Source organism: Astatotilapia calliptera, chromosome 23 (genome assembly GCF_964374335.1).
Source record: "Astatotilapia calliptera chromosome 23, fAstCal68.1, whole genome shotgun sequence".
Lineage (NCBI taxonomy): Eukaryota > Metazoa > Chordata > Actinopteri > Cichliformes > Cichlidae > Astatotilapia > Astatotilapia calliptera.
The window spans coordinates 2,260,445-2,278,468 of NC_137443.1; the positions used below are offsets into that span (position 1 = coordinate 2,260,445).

Below are 18,024 nucleotides of genomic sequence, written 5' to 3' on the forward strand. Positions count from 1 at the left end.
ACTTACTAATTAGAGGAATCGAAGTCACCATTGATCGGTCATTGTCACACTGCCTGCTTATTGAACCACTGAGCACTAATAGCTGGAAAGCCGTGCAGAAAGCACTCCTGGGCTTCTGCAGATATTCGTGTTGAAGGCCACGACAGGATTTACGCACGTTTTGAACCACTAAAGCTTTCAGCAGTAAGAGTTCCTGTTAACTGTTTTTCAAAATAAAACGGCTCTAAAAATTACCAGACCTAAAAAGGCAATAAAACATGACACAGTTGTTATGACCTAATACCAGATTATGTGTCTCATGTATACTAATGACTACTAATTATTGACCTGCAAAATAAATAAACTGAAGGTGGATATCACTACTTCCATCTTTGGAAAAAGCAAAGGATCGAGAAGTGTTTGTAGATCGTTTAATACAACACAACCTCCCACTTTAAGCAAGACCTCCGCGTAAGCCGGCTAGCTCACAGGACTGCATTGATCTTACAGCTGGCTTAATCTCTTATCATTAAGTATAGTATTATGTAGTATAAATAGCACAGCGAAAGCTCTGCCTATGCACATACCTGCACGTGCCACCTTTGTATGCCATAGGCTTTCCACTAATCGTACCTCTGCTGAATGTCTGTCACTGCCTGCACAGCAGTGATGCATGCACCGTAGGCCTTTGTTTAAGATGCTCCAGGCGTCAGCAGCACGTTTGACCCTGTCAAACTGCACTGCCTGGGGAATTGCTGCAAAGTGCAAGAATCATTTAAACCAAGCTCACGAGAAGCATGTTCAGTAGTTATGTCAAAATAATTTATGTGCTGTGGGTGGCTGAGGGGTTGCACTGCTGCGAGAGCTGCTCATTGCATTAATATTGCATTCACTTGGAGGGGTAGAGAGGTTATTGATCATTAGAGTTTAAAACCCTTTTTAGCTTTTTTTGATGACCTTGCTCTTCACATGCTTTTTTCCTCTCATGTCGTGCTTGCATAGCCATAGGCTGGTCCGTATACATAATTGGATCTAATTAGAAGCCGTCGAGTTACGTTTATGAAGGCATGTGGACGCTGGAACCATTAGAAGTAGAAAGAACAGAACAGACGCAGGAAGTTTGGAGATAGGAGGGCAAATCCTTGACCTCTGACTGTATCTTTTTTGTTTAGCGTTTAGATAAAGGTTTATTGTCAGTTATCTTGACCTATAAACGGAGAAAAACAAGGTCAGTGTAATTCCTATAACTCAGTTCAGTAAAAACCTCACGTCACACCTCGGCCTAATCTCACAGCCGTAACACGAAGTCGCTGCGTTCCTGTTGAGCTCAGATTATCTCAAAATAGAGAAAAGGTGTAGAAGTCAGAAACTGCAGGTCAGGTTTGCGTTATAATGTCACTAAATGTTGTTTGCTGGCGGTGAGCTGTTGGGGAACGAGGGGCGAGATATTTTTGGTGTATCTCGTGTGGTTGCTGGTGTTCCTGTCAGATGGGTCGTTGGGGCTGTGACCACATGGTGTCGACAGGCTGCTGTTTGTATGCATGCAGCGTTTGCCACGAATCAAGGCAGGCCTCTACAAATGATTACTACTGTAGTGTTTATTAACCCCCCCGACCCCCCCCCCCCAGGCCTTTTTAAAGAAGAAACAGGCTGCTCAGATGTCAAGAGTCAACGTTAGCAGTTGTGTAGAGCTACTCCTAGCGTTTGCATGTCAAGCTGTGTTGTTGGTTTCATATTGATTGCATTAATTAAGCTTGGCAACGCCGCTCTTTCCAGGAAATCAAGTGCGAGGAAATTGATCTGCGCCGGCTGGATGGTGCATTGTTTAGTTCGCTCTTCACATAGGTGCACAGAGTTGTGATCAGGTCATACTGTTCCCCTTCTGGGTTTGAGAGGATAAAGGAGCAGGTGGATCCTTGCAGAGTAGGACTGTTTCTGAACTAAAAGCCAAACTGCTTTCGATTTAGTTTTTTCTAAACCAGTAAGCTGTGTGTGTGTGTGTGTGTGTGTGTGTGTGTGTGTGTGTGTGTGTGAGAGAGAGATTGTTGCAGCAAAGCTCTGATGTCGTTTTTTGTTGTAAAGGGCATCGTTGTGTGTGTTTGTTTTTTTTCCTCCAGAGCACCATCAACCCAGTGGATGGGATCTACCAGCCCCCTCTGGACACTCCAGCGGTGAACACAATGCCAACACAGACAACACTACCCCCAGGTACATCTGCCTCCCCAACATGTGGCAGACATTTAAAAGTAACAGCTGTCACTTACTGTGTTGAGACATGCTGAGAGGTTGTTGGTGTTATATACTTAAAGGTGACAGCAGCTCCCCCTGTGGTTGGGATTGGAATCGCAGAACCGTTAGAGAAATGTGTCAAATCTGTCGATGTTCTGTCCTTGGATGACATTTGAAATTATGTTTCAGCTGCAACTGGAAACATGTTCTAGTGTGACAGTACCATCACCAGTATTGATAAATATTCTTAATAGTCTCTCAGTATTTGAAGGTAAACCTTCACACAGGGTTTAGCAGCATTATTCCCTCTCTTCTTCTCCTTCTTTTAAATTAAGGATCTGTGTTGAAGCAGATTCCTGTTTTGTGGGCTAATATGGTTTATCCACTCAACAAGAATCCTCACATGTCTTGACTGAACTCTGACTAAATCTTTGGCTATTTCAGTCAGATGACTATGACTAGACTAAAAAAAAAAAAAGGCTATAAAATCAGCAGTGCGAAGTAGGCCGTTCTAATTTTGGTCTCTTATAATAGACGGTGTAATCCCCGCTCACAGATGAAGCTTCTGTCTGCAGCGTCCTGCCACGTGGCATGAGATGCTGCTTTTAATGGGGTCTGGCTTCGTTTCGAGGCTTCGGCGCTAACTCTGCTTTCTCTCCGTTTGATGAAGACGCGTCTCAGGTGTGCAAATCAGACCAACGACCCTCCACGTTACCTGTTGGTCCCGTCGTCACAGTGATGGGCAGTCTGCAGACCCCGACTCCCAACAGCACAGGTGAATTCAATTCAGTGTCATGAACTGGACTAATTTTTGTGAAATGCTGAAATGGCTATATGTTATTGAAACGGGTTCCTCATACTGCCGAGCAGCCCAATCAGCAGGTTAGAGTCTGTTTAGTTATTTTGTTGTTGTTGTAGCTGTGTGATCTGTAAACTGCACACAACCTTTTTTAATGGTAAACAGTGGACAGAAGAATGCGTTTCCCTGAGGACATGGTAACCACAGGGAAACCAGGTATGATACTGACGATCTGTTGATGAAAAGTTCAAGCTTTCATACTCGGACTCTTCGTACACTATCAGGAGTTAAGCAGCCAAACTTGGCACCCTGATGGGTTTTATTTAAATCGCTTGTTATGATGTTGTTTAGGAGCCACCAAACAATGGACTACAATCACATAGCAAACAGTACAGTAGCATGGACATGTAATAGTAGATTTAAGGTGATTTGGGTGAAATGTGTTTACATAATTTGATGCCACTGCCCCCCAGTGGCCAAAAAAGATCCTTTTTTTTTCCCATTTCATTCTTGACCTTCAAACAATTACTTTAAATGACATTTAGTGCCGTCTTTGTCTATTTGTAGCAGGGCTGCCACAAACGATTTTGTTGATAGTCGATTAATCAGATCATCATCCATTGGACGTACAGCGTACAGCTTATTGCACCAGCAGCATCTGCTCTTATATAACTATCATTAGCTTACAGCTTGAAGTGTTTAAGGTGCTAACTAAAAATAAAGACAAGATGATAGTTTATTAAATTTTAATGAAATTTGCAGATTGTTTCGGTGGAGTTTAATAAACTCCTTCTATCTAAAATATAACAGGACACCGGAGTAAATTCTGGAGCATCTCACACTTCTGATAATCAGCTGTCTGTTTATTCAGCTGTGTAAAAACTATAACTTTAATCTCAGCCAAACCGATTTACTCAGGAACAAATAAAACACTGAAAAAAGCCAAACAATAACATTTTAAGTTATCTAAGTGACTCATATATCATGTTTAACCGGAGTAGCGAAAGACGGCGGGGATCTAAAAATTATGTGCCGGGAGTCTGGTGTTTTTCGCCGGCTCTAGTGAGCCTTGAACCCAGGTTAGCTATCGAGCTGGTGGTTAACAGACGACGGAGCACTTTTACACAAATATGTGATGTCTTGATAAATCGAGCAGATATTAGTTTACACAGCTACATTCTTACCTGAAAATATGTTAAAAGTTTATTTTGTGACCCAGAAAGAGGAATAAGAGTGATATTAAAACTTAGGAGCTGCCGCCATTGTTGGAAACTGGAATTGGCTGAGCTATGAATTCTGGGATAGGTTGGGCCACGAAGGACACGCCCGACCCATCCTTCAAATCTGGGGAAAAGGAGGACATATTTGTCGGCCTTATTTGGAGGAGTCTTCGAATTTGCGAAGCCTTCGTCACGTCACTGTAACGTGATCGGCCTCCTAATGCGGCGTCCAAAGGATGCGGCCCCTGAATTTGGACACTAGTGATGTGCGGATCGATACTGAAATATCGATTCCTCAGATACCAGTCGTTTATGTTCTAGAATCATAAGACAATTAAAACAAACAATAAAACAGGACAACAAACAATAGGTAACACAACAAGCTAGACCAGCCAACTAGTTAGAATCAAAAGCCAAAGTAAAAAGATGAGTTTTAAGACGTGATTTAAAAGACTGGATCGACTCGGCAGTACGAACATGAACAGGGAGGTTATTCCAGAGGTGCCACGGATGCAAAGGCCCGGTCACCTCTCGACTTCATTCGAGACCCAGGTTGTGCTAGGAGCCTGTGATTGGACGATGTAAGTGCTCAGAAAGATAGCTGGGTGCTAAATTATTCAGAATTTTAAAAGTGAACAAAAGACTTTTAAAATCTATGCGATATTTAACAGGGACCCAATGTAGTTTGGTTAAAATTGGAGCGAATCGTTCATAGATTCTCGTACCTGTTAAAAGACGCGCAGCTGCATTTTGAATTAACTGAAGCCGGTAAAGAGAAGACTCTTAAATCCTGCTACTTATTCCTGCATCTTTAGGATCTTACAGTCGACCCGTCTATTAAATTTGTCATCGACGTAATCGTGGCAGTCCTAATTTGTTTTACTGCAGTTTTACAGGTTACAGGTCGTTAACAAAAATGCTATTTTTAGGAGCATTTTGAGGCTCGTGTGTTTTGTTAAATGCGTGAAAGCGTGCCACTGAACGCAAGTTAAAATGAGCAGAAAGCAGAGGTTGCAGCCTGTTTGCCGTCTCTGCTGAGGCTGCAGTATTAAAATGCTGCGCCGTGCAATAAGGAGACAGGCGGCATGCTTGAGAGTACTGTCAATACGCTCTGCAGAGAAAGTCTTCACTGTGTTAAGTCGGCTTATTGGTGCCGAGCACATCCTGCTGAACAGCAGAGCTGGGAAACGGGGGCTCCAGTCGAACAATATAATGTTGATTTCATCACCATGGAATCGTGTAGGGCAGGCGCCGGCGAGCTTCTGCATCAACAGAGGCCTTTTGGCTCCTCCTACCAAACAGACAGGCGGATGACAGATGTATGTATGAGTGGGCTGATGGCGTGAGGCACACCGTTCGATTACATTTTTTTCATGTGTGTGTTTTTTAGGGAGTGGCCCGTCAGGCCCCAGCAGCGGTGTCGCCTCCCCGGCTCACATCCCCCTCCCCTCACACTCGGTGCCAGACTTCTCCTACTCCTCCAGTGAGGACGAATTCTATGACGCCGATGAGTTTTACCAGAGCAACACTTCCCCCAAACACTGCATAGAGTGAGTACAGCAGCAAGAAATATTCTGCTTGGATTGAATAAAAATCCAACAGCATGAGCATTTGCAATCTGAGAAGTTTGCCTCTTGTTTTATATTTATTCTTTATCCCCTTTATCTCTATTGCTTCCTGCTTCCTTGCTCCTCCTCCTGCACCCAGTCCCTCAGGGCCTCCAGCTGCCTCGCCCCTTACTAACGAAGAAACTGCTCTGAAACGACCCAACACTACAGAGTCCCTCAACTCTTCGATGTCCAATGGCACCACAGACACGGGTAAAAAGGGAAATAATCACGAGACACCTGATCACATCGCAGCTGATTGTCCCTCACTGATTAAACTCTAAGCATGAGGCGTTATTTAAATCATATTTTACTACATGATGGTGAAATATGTGGCTCTGCTCTTGTCCTCAGACCAGTTTGACTGTCACGATGACCGTGACGACGACGGTGAAAGGGAGTCTGTGGAAGAGCACAAGAGCGTCATCATGCATTTGCTGTCTCAAGTTCGACTGGGCATGGACCTCACAAAGGTCAGGACCTCTTAGCGTCTTAGCCGCCCTAATTGTTCCGTCGCGGCGTTTCGCTCTCCAGCGCTGTCGGCGTAAGGTTTTCTTTTTTAACAACACTTCACTGTATTTCCCAGGTGGTCCTGCCTACCTTCATCCTAGAAAGAAGGTCTTTGTTAGAAATGTATGCAGATTTCTTTGCACACCCCGACTTATTTGTAAGGTACGTACCATTTCAGCTGTTTATCATCATGCACACTCTGGCATGAGGGTAGGCCGTCATTCAGTACTTGTTTCTTTTACTCGCTAGTATCGCTGAGCAGCCAGAGCCCAGGGAGCGGATGGTGCAGGTGGTGAGGTGGTACCTGTCGGCTTTCCATGCCGGAAGGAAAGGCTCAGTGGCCAAGAAACCGTACAACCCAATCCTAGGAGAAGTCTTCTACTGCCACTGGGATCTTCCCAGCGAGACAGAGGAGCCTTCGCCACCTACGGTGAGGCCGTTTGGCACTGCGGTCAAGTAGATTTTTGATCCAGTAATAATTTCAATTATTACTTTTACAAGTTCCTGAATCGTCGATCTGCAGTTCTAACCAAGAATCACAATCCTGCTCTCAATGTGCTTCGTTCTCGCACGTTTCAGGAGACGGTATCAGAAGGCCCGGTTCCCTGGGCTTCATCCAACAGCGTGTCTTTTGTGGCAGAGCAGGTCTCTCACCACCCGCCCAGTAAGTGTAAACGCAGAATTGCTCATTACATGTAGATCCAGAAGGGTGTGGCGGAGGCTTTAGAAAAGTAAAAATGTTTGGGTTTTATTTTCTGCACGATCGCTGATGTGTTGCTGTTTTTGCACCACTAATTATTTCCTGCATTTTTTCCCCTGTAGTTTCTGCGTTCTACGCCGAGTGCTTAAGTAGGAAGATCCAGTTCAACGCTCACATCTGGACTAAATCTAAGTTTCTGGGCATGTCCATAGGCGTCCACAACATCGGCCAAGGTACACTAAGCTCTGCCTTATATTCTCTGATGAGTGTGATTCAGTGAATCTTTGTGTTAAGTGACCTCTGGCCTCTCTCCAGGCTGCGTGTCATGTTTGGAGCACGATGAGCATTACATTCTCACCTTTCCTAACGGATATGGCAGGTAGGTGCCGTTAACGCGTCCCTGTGCTCGCCTGTGTCATCGCTCAGTCGGTCGTTACTTTGTTTCGCTGACCTACGCCTGTCTGTCCAGGTCGATCCTCACTGTGCCGTGGGTGGAGCTTGGTGGAGAGTGCAACATCTCCTGCTCCAAGTCGGGCTACAGCGCTAACATCGTGTTCCACACCAAACCCTTCTATGGTGGAAAGAAGCACAGAATCACTGCAGAGATCTTGTAAGAGCCATGTGGTTATATCACATTATTTAAGGATTGCTGAGAGTCTGCTCTTTAATACACAAGATGACATCTGGGTTTGGTTCCGTCCCTGCAGTTCACCAAACGACAAGAAGTCTTTCTGCTCCATTGAGGGAGAGTGGAACGGAGTCATGTATGCTAAATGGGCGACTGGAGTGAGTCCTTTGTTTTATTTACGTTACAAAATGTAGGAAATCACTACCTTAAATGAATTAATACGTGTGTGAACGTGTTTTCATATGTTTCTAGGAGAACACGGTGTTCATAGACACTAAGAAGATGGGCATCGTTAAGAAGAGAGTGAGGAAGCTGGAAGACCAGCTCGAGTACGAGTCTCGAAGGTGAGGAGAGGATCAGTGTCGGACCTCAGCCGTCTCACGGGATCCTTTAACTCTAAATGTTTGACTTTCAAACTTTTACCCCTTTTAGACTGTGGAAGGATGTGACTCTGAACCTGAAGATAAAAGACATCGATGCAGCGACAGAAGCCAAGCACCGGTTGGAGGAGAAACAGAGAGCTGAAGCCAGAGAGAGGAAGGAGAAGGAGCAGCAGTGGGAGACCAGGGTGAGGATTTCCTTAGCGTACCATGGGATCTGAGTATTATGGGCAATATAGCTTTAAAATTCTGTCAGGATATTTGCAGTGTGGCTCCAAAGTGTAGTGTTTTACACAAATGCATGTGAAAGGTTGCTGGTTTGATTCCAGCTTGAGACACAAATCACTTGTAGGCTGCATCAGAAAGAGCAACCAGACTAAAACGTGCAGAGCTACCCGCTGCAGGTACCAGGGAGCAGCTGAAAGTAGCTTCATTTCAAGGAAATGTACAACAATCATATTTATGACAATAAAAGGAAAATGCTGAGCAACATTTTATCTGTGAGTGCAGCTTTCAGGCAGCAGCAGCATTTATTAGTGCAAACAACACGAAGGACGCTTTCTATCCTTCTTTTCCAATGAGCTGCTGTCATCCATGACACACCACCCACTTAACGTGGAATCTATCGCCACAAAGCGTTATAGTGCAGCAGTAGTGACACAGCAATATATCCAGTGAGGTGGGGGTGGCTGTAGCTCAGGAGGTGGAGCAGGTCATCTACTTATCGGAAGGTTGGTGGTTTGATTTCATGCCAAACATCCTCGGGCAAGATGCTAACCCCAGGTTTCTCTCTGATGCAGCCATTGGAGTGCGAGTGTTAAGCATGGAATCAAGTGCTTGTATGACGGGTGCGACTGGGTGAATGAGGCATGTTGTATGTAGAGTAGAAAAGCATTATAGAAGAACCAGCTCATTGCACAAAACACACCCGGGTAATGTTTTCCGTGGAACGTTTAAGGAAAAGTAGCAACAACTACTTGGTCAAGCTTTTTGACCAGGCATCAGGAATTTTGACCAGGCATCAGGAATTTCTATTCACCGTTTGATCCTCCTGACTTGTGGAGTGCAGCTAGTTAGCGGATGTGTTTGGGTCAGGCGTCACTATCTGCTAGTGTCCCTGTTTTGTAGCCTGGTTATATTCAGCAGTCTGCTTTTTGTCTGCAGTGGTGAAACGAGGTTGTTACTAGTTTAGTGGAACAGTTTTCTTGCATCATTTGCAAAATCCCGTGCATGAGCACCGTGCATGAGCACCGTGCATGAGCACCGTGCATGAATCCTGCACTTTCCCAGAACCAAATAGCCATCAGAGGCTAACACGAGTCTCTCTCTGAGCTTGTGTCGTCGTCATGGACACTAAGGAAAGTAAACACACGGTGTATTTGACATATCGCAGCCATAACTGTCGTGGCAATGGAAGCGAAGCCTTCTCCGTACCGCAAACTTTAAATTCCACACATCTCAGAGAGATCAGTGACAACATTGTAATTTTACTTTCAGAAATACTTCAGATATCGAGTATAATAATTCTCATTGCTCTGTGTTTCTGTAGCTATTCCACGAGGACGGCGAGTGCTGGGTCTACGACGAGCCGCTATTAAAGAGATTAGCCTCCCAGAGGCACTGAGAAGAGCGCGCCGCACTCGGATGCATCAAGAATGCACACACAACAGAGTCTTCATAAGAACTCTTTTGCAGAAACCACTTGTTATTCAAGCCTTGGAATGACTGATGATTGAATCTCTACACTGCTTTGCATTTGACTGTAAAACAATATGGAAATGAATGAAAAGCATCAAAGATGTAACATGAATATTAGTAAAGCTCCTCTCCTTATTTGGTCAGTCTCTCATCCACCGATACCCGCCACCTGCCAACATGAGACTCAGCAGCACAGAGTGGAGAGGTCACGTGCCTCCCGCTCATCCACACCCTTCAGCAGCTCCACAGGATGAGCCAGAGCAACACTCCTTTCCTACATCTATAGTTTTTTGCTGGGGGGGGTGGGGGTCTGTGGTCAATGGTGTTTGGCTCAAGTAATAGCACGAGAAATAAAACGGCGCTCTACATCTCAGGGAATCTGGTGACTGAGGAAAGAAAGCTGGTGCCCCCACCCAGAGTCTGACAGCCTTATAACGGTGGAACGGATGAATCTTAAAGGGGCGGGAGAGGAAAATCTCTGCTTGCCTGCAACTAGTTAGAACTGTTTATATATAGATATACATATGATGGATATATAAATATATATTCTTTTTTTATTTCTAATGCTCTTATTGTTTATTTTTCTTTGCGGCAATAGTGTAAAAACATATTTGAGGATCTGAATCTGAACCTTTACATCCTTAGGAGTCATTCCATTTAGCCTTTTAATGTTTCGTTCCCATTTCAGAGTTACCTTTGCCACCCATTTGGATCACTCTCGCTGTTCTGTGTCTCGAGTATTATCCAGAAACGAAGCCCTGCAGAAAGCCATAGCATCTAAACGCTGATTTCGGGAGTTGTGGCTGATTTCAAATATGCAATACTGATAGAAAAAACAAAGTTTGCCTGTGGGAGGACAAATTCTGTCCATTATGCCAAAAAAAAGGTTTAGAGAAAAGGCTGAAGGGACTTTTGTCTGGACAGAGACCAAAACAGTCTTCTGAGAAGGTTTTGAAGGCATTTATGAACAAATGATTGTTTACATACTTTTGTCTTTCTGGACAGCAGGTCCATGAAGAGGACGTAAAGCTCGAACTGAGTCTGTAAAGTCTGGTTTTGTTCTCGTTTTCCCTTCAGATCAGAGTGGGGCGCCTCGTTATTCGCTTGCACGTTGTCGGAGTGCGAAGAGCGAAAACGTGAGACGGCCTTTAAAAATACTGGTGCACTTTCATAGTGCTGCTACAGTCCAGACGTTGTTCTGCTGGTTGAATCTTCTGTTTTCCAAGTTTCAGAACCACATATTTATCCTGCTGTACACCCCCAGCTTTGTTGAACCATTGTTCTTTCTCTTATTTGCAGCTGCATCGGTTGGATCTGAATGCAATGGTAGTTGGATGAGATGAAGAAATAAAAATATATTTATCTTTGCCTGAAAATGCGGTAGCAAGCTCACAACAGCCCCCCTGTTGACCCCCTTCTTTCTTTTTCTTTTTAATCTTTGTGATTTGATTATTGTATCTCCTAAATATTTGGCCATTGTGTTCAGTGAGACCCTTTAAGCCATATATTCATGTATCTGGTGAAGGGATCTGCAGAGACGAGCATATAGTTGGTGCTGTATGCAAAACCAGCGAAACGCTTGTTGAATTGAATTCATCAGAATCAGACAAAAATGCCTTTTGAAAATAATCAACATGAAGGATTCTAAGAAATTTCTTTGTATTTTTTTCCCATGTTTTGTGTTTGTGGAGGCCTCGCCATTCATTTCAGTTCTGCTCAGTATTGCCTGATAGAGAGCAATCAAAACAAATGTATTTTTTATTTCCTTCTCATCATAACCATTGATTGTATCCAATTCTCCTGTTTATTGATGCAAAATATTAAATCTCCATGAGTTTACTCCTGTGAGCTTTTTGTCATGCTTCCCCTCAAATCACGCTGGTGCCGTGTTGGACCGCCTTTTCCTGTTTTGTGGGTAGATTCACCGAGGTGTGGGAAGCATTCCTCAAGGGACTTTGGTCCATATGGACATGATGGTATCACACAGTTGACGTGTGGCATTAACAAGGCATTTCCAGCTAAACACCTGCTGCTCACTGTGTGTTTTCTCTTTTTCAGTCGGACTCTAAACCCCAGAGATGTTTGGTTTACTTGAAGTGACACGAAGTCTGTTTATTCAGCCTCGTAGGTTATCAGGGGACTGCTTTTGAGCCTAGTGTACGTATCCTGTCACCTCCAGGATCAAATGTATAACTATTTATTAAACACCCAGCTATCAAAAATATCTGAGCTCTGTTGATTTTAGCAGTTTGATTAAACATTTTTTTTAAATTGCCCCTTTGGTGCACTTAGCGTGGTGGAAATGCTACACCCCGCTCCAGTCTATATTTGCGCACTCAGTTTGTTGACATCTTTTTATTCTCAGAAGAGCGCGGCCCTTCTTCCACCTCACTGCGCTCTTTATCGGCAGGGACTTCAAAAACACTTGTGCAAGTGTCGAGGGACTTTAAAAATAGAACCTGACACGAGGCGCGTCTGCGAGGTGGGACCTGCAGATTAAATAATAATGCAGGACACAGTGTGCCTGCAGGCTCCAGCAGGAGGAGGTTGTTCAAGAAAGTTACATTAATTTAAGAAGCAAACAGACTAATGTGAGGATTTTTTGGATCAGTCTGGGTACTTTGACTCCTACATTATGGAAAAATACGTTTTTCAATCCATAATAGTGAAAATTAACATTGGGATCTAAAATTTCACCTCAGTTAATGCAGATTTTTTACATATACTGGTCACCCTTGCTTTTCTATCTCAGCCTTTTAATAATAATTTTTTTAAAAGGCTTTTTGATTACACTGTGTAACACAGTTTTAGTACCTGTGTACTTGTTTGTGCCTCAAAGAGGAAGCATGTGATAGAGAGGAACTGTGGTTCTGTATGAAGAGGGTGATGCAGTATGAAGAAAAGAAAAGTCCTGTTTCTCTTCATTAAGTATCCTGGTAAACGGTGGGCTTGCAAGCCCAGAGAGTGTCTGGCTGATCCTGAACCACTGAAAAACTCTGCCATCTATGATGGTACACAAGATGATTTACATGTGGTTGCTAAAAAGAGACTAAACATATGGCACCAACAGCCTGTAGGGTGAGAAGATGAAACAGTAAGACAAATAATACAGAGGTGATTATGTCAAAAACACCAGGGAATAGGTAACTGTCTTGGTTACAGGTATGGTATGCAGAACCAACAGAATGTTAAATGCTAAACATTCAGAGAAGTTAGTCTCTCTCAATATTCATTATCAGATAGGAGTGAGATGGGTTCAAGGCAGGGGGTGATGCTGCTCTCAGCCCCTTCTTGTTTACGGTGGTGGTGGACAGGTTGACAGATGAGGCCAGGCAGGAGTCTCAAGGACTCTCATGTTCACAGACACTGTGATCTGTAGTGAGAGTAGGCAGCAGGTGGAGGTGAGCCTGGAGAAGTAGAGGCATGGATGAGTTTAAATACCTGGGGTCAACCATCCAAAGCAACAAACAACAGAGGTGAAGAAGAGAGTGCATTCAGGGTGGAGTGGGTAGAGGCGAGTATCAGGGGTGATTTGTGACAGAAAGGGAAGGTTTACAAGCTACTAGTGAGACCTGTGATGATGGAGACGGCAGCACAGGAGGTGGAGTGGAAGGTAGTGGAGTTAAAGATAGTGTTGAGGTTGAACAGTTGAACCTGAGCTGGTTTGGACCTGTGCAGACCTGTGCGGAGGAACCGTGGATACACGACAGATGTTGAATGTGGAGCTAGCTCCATCCATTCCCTGTGAAGGTGGAAATGCAGATGCAGGTGGTTGGTGTGACAGAAGAGGAGAGAAGTCCTAAAGGGAGCAGCTGAACAATTACAAATGAATCAAAGCAGAGTTTTTTCAGGGCACAAGTATTCAGTTAAAATACAAAAACATGTCGCACACGTTGCACGTTCACAGACCGACTCGTCCAGCAGGGGCGCTGCTCAGCCAGCCATGTTTTTCCCATCAGGCTGTGCGGTAGCTTCTATAAAAGCGCCTCGCGCCCGCTTCTCTGCCTCATTCCTCGGACGACTTACTGGTGAGTTGGTTGGAGTTTTTCAGCTTTAGTGTTTGTCTCGTGGTTTTTGACTTTATTGTACGCCCGCAGTAATAACTGTTAACCTATCATGTAGGTAACGTTGTACTCGGTGGCATTTTTAAGTGGAAGCTCTTTAGAGCTAATAAGCGTTAGCCTAGCAGGCCTCATCCACGTGCAACAGATCGCGTGTTGGCCTGCGGATCGTTAGCTCCTGTTTTAAAAGCAGCCTCGGTGCAGTTTAGTCCCGCTTACATATGATGACATAATGTTGCTAGGGACATCTGAGTCGATGTGAAGTAAAGGCAACATTCCTGACAAGACGGGGCAAAGGCTGTGAGAAACTGTGGGCCGGTTAGCTTAGCTGCACGGCTCCTGCTGCTGGCCATGCAGCGTAGTTAGTGGGTGTATATAACTTTGTGTTAAGTTATGAGGATTTTAATTAAAAATGTTAACCTTCCTGTCGTGTTTGGGTTAAATCTGACAGATTAACAACTTAAAACACTCAAAAATACAGACGGCTCTTCAAAGATGAAGGATCACGATGCTCATCCTGACTTCTCGACATCAGCAGATGCTTGATGGTAAGGAATTCTGCTTTAAACCCTGAATTTTTAGTTATTTTTTTATTTTGTTTCCCTAAATGGACGTCGGTGATGATTTAAAGTGTAAGAGTAGTGGACAGAAGTGATTTCTGAGCATTTTCTACACTGAGACTTCCATATATAGTTTTTCCTTTGAGTTTCTTGCTTTTCCCATTCATTGTAATAGTCCTAACAAGAGTGTTTCTACAGGTGCTGTGAAAGCCCAGAGATGTGACTGGTCTGTAGGGGACTGAGGAGGTGAGGATGGGTGTTTGCAGAGGAAACTTGTGCTTCTCTAAGGTGTTCGCTGTGGAGAGACTACACTTGCTCTTAAATCAAACTATAATGATAAAATTCCTAAAGCTGAAATTGAAGGTGCCTTTTTAATTGCTTGGGTGCGGGGCCATATTTACAAATATTTCAAACCTAAGTATTAATAACCCCAGTGTGCCTTTGCATGGATAAACTAATATTTGCATGTAAAACTAATGGGGATATTACTGCTTTCATTTGACTGGCAAAGTGTGATTTGTACACAATGTACAACAAATGAACAGGAAATCTATTTTAAATGAAAATGTTAAATATTTGGCCACAACACTGACTTGTAACGCTGTTCCTGGAGTCCTGATCCACACGTGTAGTTTTCTCTGCTAACACCTCAGGGAAGCATCAGTCTTTGCCATAAATTTGTGCTCCTGTGATGACACTTATTTGCTACTCTTGAGAAGATGTGATGATACTCCAACCACCAAGTTGTATTATCTGAGGCACTACTTACTCCCAACCTGTGAGCTTAAAAGTTTATATCATTTTAATCACTTTATTTTTACCCACAGGTGTCCTCAGGTCCGAGTCCTATCGCTAACAGGTAATGGATGTAAATTCTTGATCATGTGTTACCATAAGAAACTGTTAATGATGACTTTTGTTTTTAAAACGATGGGAATCTCTCTGAAAAAGAGTGAAAGAGGACTTTTTTCTGATGCAGTTAAAACTATATTACATACATGCATGTTAAAATTTGGACTCTTCAACGATGCGTCTCTCGTGCTTTGCAGACGGTCCTGATGTTGGATCCAGATGTGCATTCTTGGATCGGCTGCAGGTAGGTTTTTTCTTTGAGGAGCCGGCCTGTAAAAATAAAACTGTTTCGATGCAATGATGAGTGCATAGTTCAGCAGATTAAACTGTGAAGAATTACTGTTGTCTTTCGCTCCTAGCTGATGTGTCGGCCTCTGCAACCTTTGAGGGTCACTGGGTTTGAGTTCTTTCTAAACTTATATATTTAATTTATTTTTTTTTCAGGAGTCCCACAAAAGGCAAAGTGGAGGTGAGTTGAAATCCTGCTCTACGTTTCTTTTAATGAAGCTCGATGCAGTGATGAGTGCATAGTTCAACAGATTAAACTATGAAGAATAACTATCGTCTTTCGCTCCTAGCTGAGCATCAACTTATGTAGTCCCACAATCACTGATGTGTTTAAAACAAAGTGATAATCTAGTTCTTTCTCTTCAGATGTGAACACCTTGCTGTCTGACTCGTTGCTGCTCTGCTGGTAAGCATTAAATCTCAAACACTGCAGCGGGGATGTCACAGTACCACAAACCTGATGCTCTGCACCAATAGAACTACACATGTCAATACAGTTGATGGACAAAATGACCATTCACACACTGACATGGTGGCAGATAATTTATCTCAAATAACACTTTTAACAAGGCACAGACTAAATTGCATAGTGTGGTAATTACACATTTATAGACTTGTTATACAAAAGGATAAGCATGACTAGAATTACCACAGCAAACCATTTAACCTATGAAATAACAGCCGTCTCAATGGTAACATCAGGATGATGCCTTGAATTAAAACTTGCTCAGCTTTAAGTCTTTGAAGTTTAAGTGCTTTGTTAACTTGTGGTGCTTGGACTGTATGAAACTGCATCATTCTTTGATCGCTTACTCCACCTAAAAAGTGTAAAGTACATCATTCATAGCAAAATACGAACTCTGCCATATGAGTTTAAGCGGAGCTATTATGGCGGCTGCATAAATGGTCCTTTTCCACAGGTAGTGTTTCCTGTGCTGTTGGATTTCCTCTAATATGTAAGAATGTATCTAGAAATATGGCAGCTTAGTACATACACTGCCTGCAGTACCAAAGAAAAGCACGTGATCTCCGATTTATTTTTTTTTTTTGGTATCAAATGTTAGCGTTAGGTATCATTTCTGGTGACATCCCTGCACAGCAGCTAACAGCTTTCAGATGTGATGAGTTTGAATCAGGTCGCTGATCCAGTTGAGGATAATTTGTAACAGACTCTGATCTGGATTTTTAATGTTGGGGAAAAAAAGTGAGCATGGTTCTGTAAATTTACCCGAAACTTAATTTGTTTTTACAGAACGAGCGGGCTCGCGACTCATCACCATTCAGAAGATGATTAGACACTCATGGTGAGTATGAAATCGTGTCATTTTTAGCTCCTCAGACCCAGAATGGGCCCCGTGCTGTTGAGGTTTATAGAGCTGGGTCTGAAGGAGCCACTTGCATATTTTCTGGGATCACTTTCTTGCAGTAAAGATCATTTGATCCTTGTAGTCTGGCCTGTGTGATGACAAAGTACAGACTGACTTTAAACCATGGAGTCTGTTTATTAGCTCTAGCTGACCAGGTCAGCGTTGACTCCTTCATCTTTGCAGTTGATGTGCATGTTTGACTGATGCTCTCATATCTTCAGGTTGTTCTGTGTGAGGGATGGAGACCCAGTGTGGACCACACCAGAGTGACTGAGGTGAGAAAACTGACTTAAAAGTGCACGATGGTCATAAGGGGTTCAGTGATGTTACAACAAATGTCTGACCTGAACACTCATGTGGACAGTCTGTCACTGAGCAACCCAGTGAATAAAATATGAATCAGCCAGTCGCTGACTTGTAATAAGGTTTTTCATTCTTCTTTTTCAGATGGGGGGGAAGTTCAAGTTCTTTACCTGGTGAGTGTTTTTGTCCAGTCCTGAATCACAATTATTTAAGGTGGCCACAAGACTAGTGATGATCTGATTTTGCCAGATGACTTAAGCTGATTATAACCCTTACCGTTCCATTTTTTTCTGAGGTCATGTGGTCATTAACTGCTAGTTAACTCTTCTGTTAGTAGTCTGTACTTGTATTTTAATGATTTCTTCTCTACACAGGTGTGAAGCCTCAGACACTGAAGCACAATCAAGCACAAGTCTGTCACTTCATAATAAATCTAAATGGTGCTGTTTCCTCAAAAGCTGGAAAGTGATGTTGACAGATTTTCACCTGCAGGAATCGGTGTTCAGACCCTGCTCGTGCTATTACGTCTGGATTGTGACCTGATCCTGTTGACTTCAATTTGTAACAATAAAATATTTGTTATTGACTCATTTGTGTGCATCTGTTTTTCTCCTCCCTTTCTCGATGGGTGACGTGTATGAGCGCCAAATGAACTGATCTTATATTACTAAACCAGTTGTGCAAACAGTGGAGTAGTAAAGTAATGACACAACTATGAAAAGTAAATAAGATTGAGAACAAGTGTACGACTTTTCGACGGAAGTGACGTTATGTAATGGAAAGGAGTTCGATTTGGTCACTTGCTGACCTCCCAAAGGCGGGAATATCTAGCTGGCGTTGCTG

At 43.3% G+C, this 18,024-nt stretch overlaps 1 protein-coding gene, 1 long non-coding RNA gene and 5 other non-coding genes across 13 annotated transcripts in view; all 7 read left to right on the forward strand.

The window, feature by feature from the left end:
* osbpl9 (oxysterol binding protein-like 9) overlaps positions 1 to 10,314 on the forward strand; it is a 35,276-nt gene extending 24,962 nt beyond the window's left edge. For all 7 annotated transcript variants that reach the window (XM_026157873.2, XM_026157874.2, XM_080297222.1 and 4 more), the window contains 15 exons: positions 2,097 to 2,187; positions 2,879 to 2,983; positions 5,618 to 5,777; positions 5,935 to 6,047; positions 6,189 to 6,307; positions 6,421 to 6,506; positions 6,594 to 6,774; positions 6,924 to 7,008; positions 7,167 to 7,277; positions 7,360 to 7,423; positions 7,514 to 7,654; positions 7,752 to 7,830; positions 7,925 to 8,016; positions 8,105 to 8,240; positions 9,602 to 10,314. In XM_026157873.2, the coding sequence (XP_026013658.1) occupies positions 2,097 to 2,187; positions 2,879 to 2,983; positions 5,618 to 5,777; positions 5,935 to 6,047; positions 6,189 to 6,307; positions 6,421 to 6,506; positions 6,594 to 6,774; positions 6,924 to 7,008; positions 7,167 to 7,277; positions 7,360 to 7,423; positions 7,514 to 7,654; positions 7,752 to 7,830; positions 7,925 to 8,016; positions 8,105 to 8,240; positions 9,602 to 9,676 (1,638 nt within the window). In that variant the 3' untranslated portion in view covers positions 9,677 to 10,314. The remainder of the gene's footprint in view (positions 1 to 2,096; positions 2,188 to 2,878; positions 2,984 to 5,617; positions 5,778 to 5,934; positions 6,048 to 6,188; positions 6,308 to 6,420; positions 6,507 to 6,593; positions 6,775 to 6,923; positions 7,009 to 7,166; positions 7,278 to 7,359; positions 7,424 to 7,513; positions 7,655 to 7,751; positions 7,831 to 7,924; positions 8,017 to 8,104; positions 8,241 to 9,601) is intronic.
* Positions 10,315 to 13,698: 3,384 nt separating this feature from the next.
* Positions 13,699 to 17,767, forward strand: LOC145424183 (uncharacterized). The gene is made up of 11 exons (XR_013905152.1): positions 13,699 to 13,778; positions 14,263 to 14,359; positions 14,570 to 14,617; positions 15,199 to 15,230; positions 15,421 to 15,467; positions 15,668 to 15,692; positions 15,878 to 15,917; positions 16,764 to 16,815; positions 17,100 to 17,153; positions 17,326 to 17,354; positions 17,556 to 17,767. It is a non-coding gene; the product is annotated as an uncharacterized LOC145424183 (long non-coding RNA).
* LOC113017025 (small nucleolar RNA SNORD75) lies at positions 14,424 to 14,493 on the forward strand. Its single transcript, XR_003271357.1, has one exon. It is a non-coding gene; the product is annotated as a small nucleolar RNA SNORD75 (small nucleolar RNA).
* On the forward strand, positions 15,270 to 15,352 carry LOC113017062 (small nucleolar RNA SNORD79). Its single transcript, XR_003271391.1, has one exon. It is a non-coding gene; the product is annotated as a small nucleolar RNA SNORD79 (small nucleolar RNA).
* LOC113017065 (small nucleolar RNA snR60/Z15/Z230/Z193/J17) lies at positions 15,513 to 15,594 on the forward strand. The gene has a single exon (XR_003271394.1). It is a non-coding gene; the product is annotated as a small nucleolar RNA snR60/Z15/Z230/Z193/J17 (small nucleolar RNA).
* LOC113017064 (small nucleolar RNA snR60/Z15/Z230/Z193/J17) lies at positions 15,731 to 15,813 on the forward strand. Its single transcript, XR_003271393.1, has one exon. It is a non-coding gene; the product is annotated as a small nucleolar RNA snR60/Z15/Z230/Z193/J17 (small nucleolar RNA).
* Positions 17,405 to 17,479, forward strand: LOC113017063 (small nucleolar RNA SNORD47). Its single transcript, XR_003271392.1, has one exon. It is a non-coding gene; the product is annotated as a small nucleolar RNA SNORD47 (small nucleolar RNA).
* Positions 17,768 to 18,024: the final 257 nt, after the last annotated feature.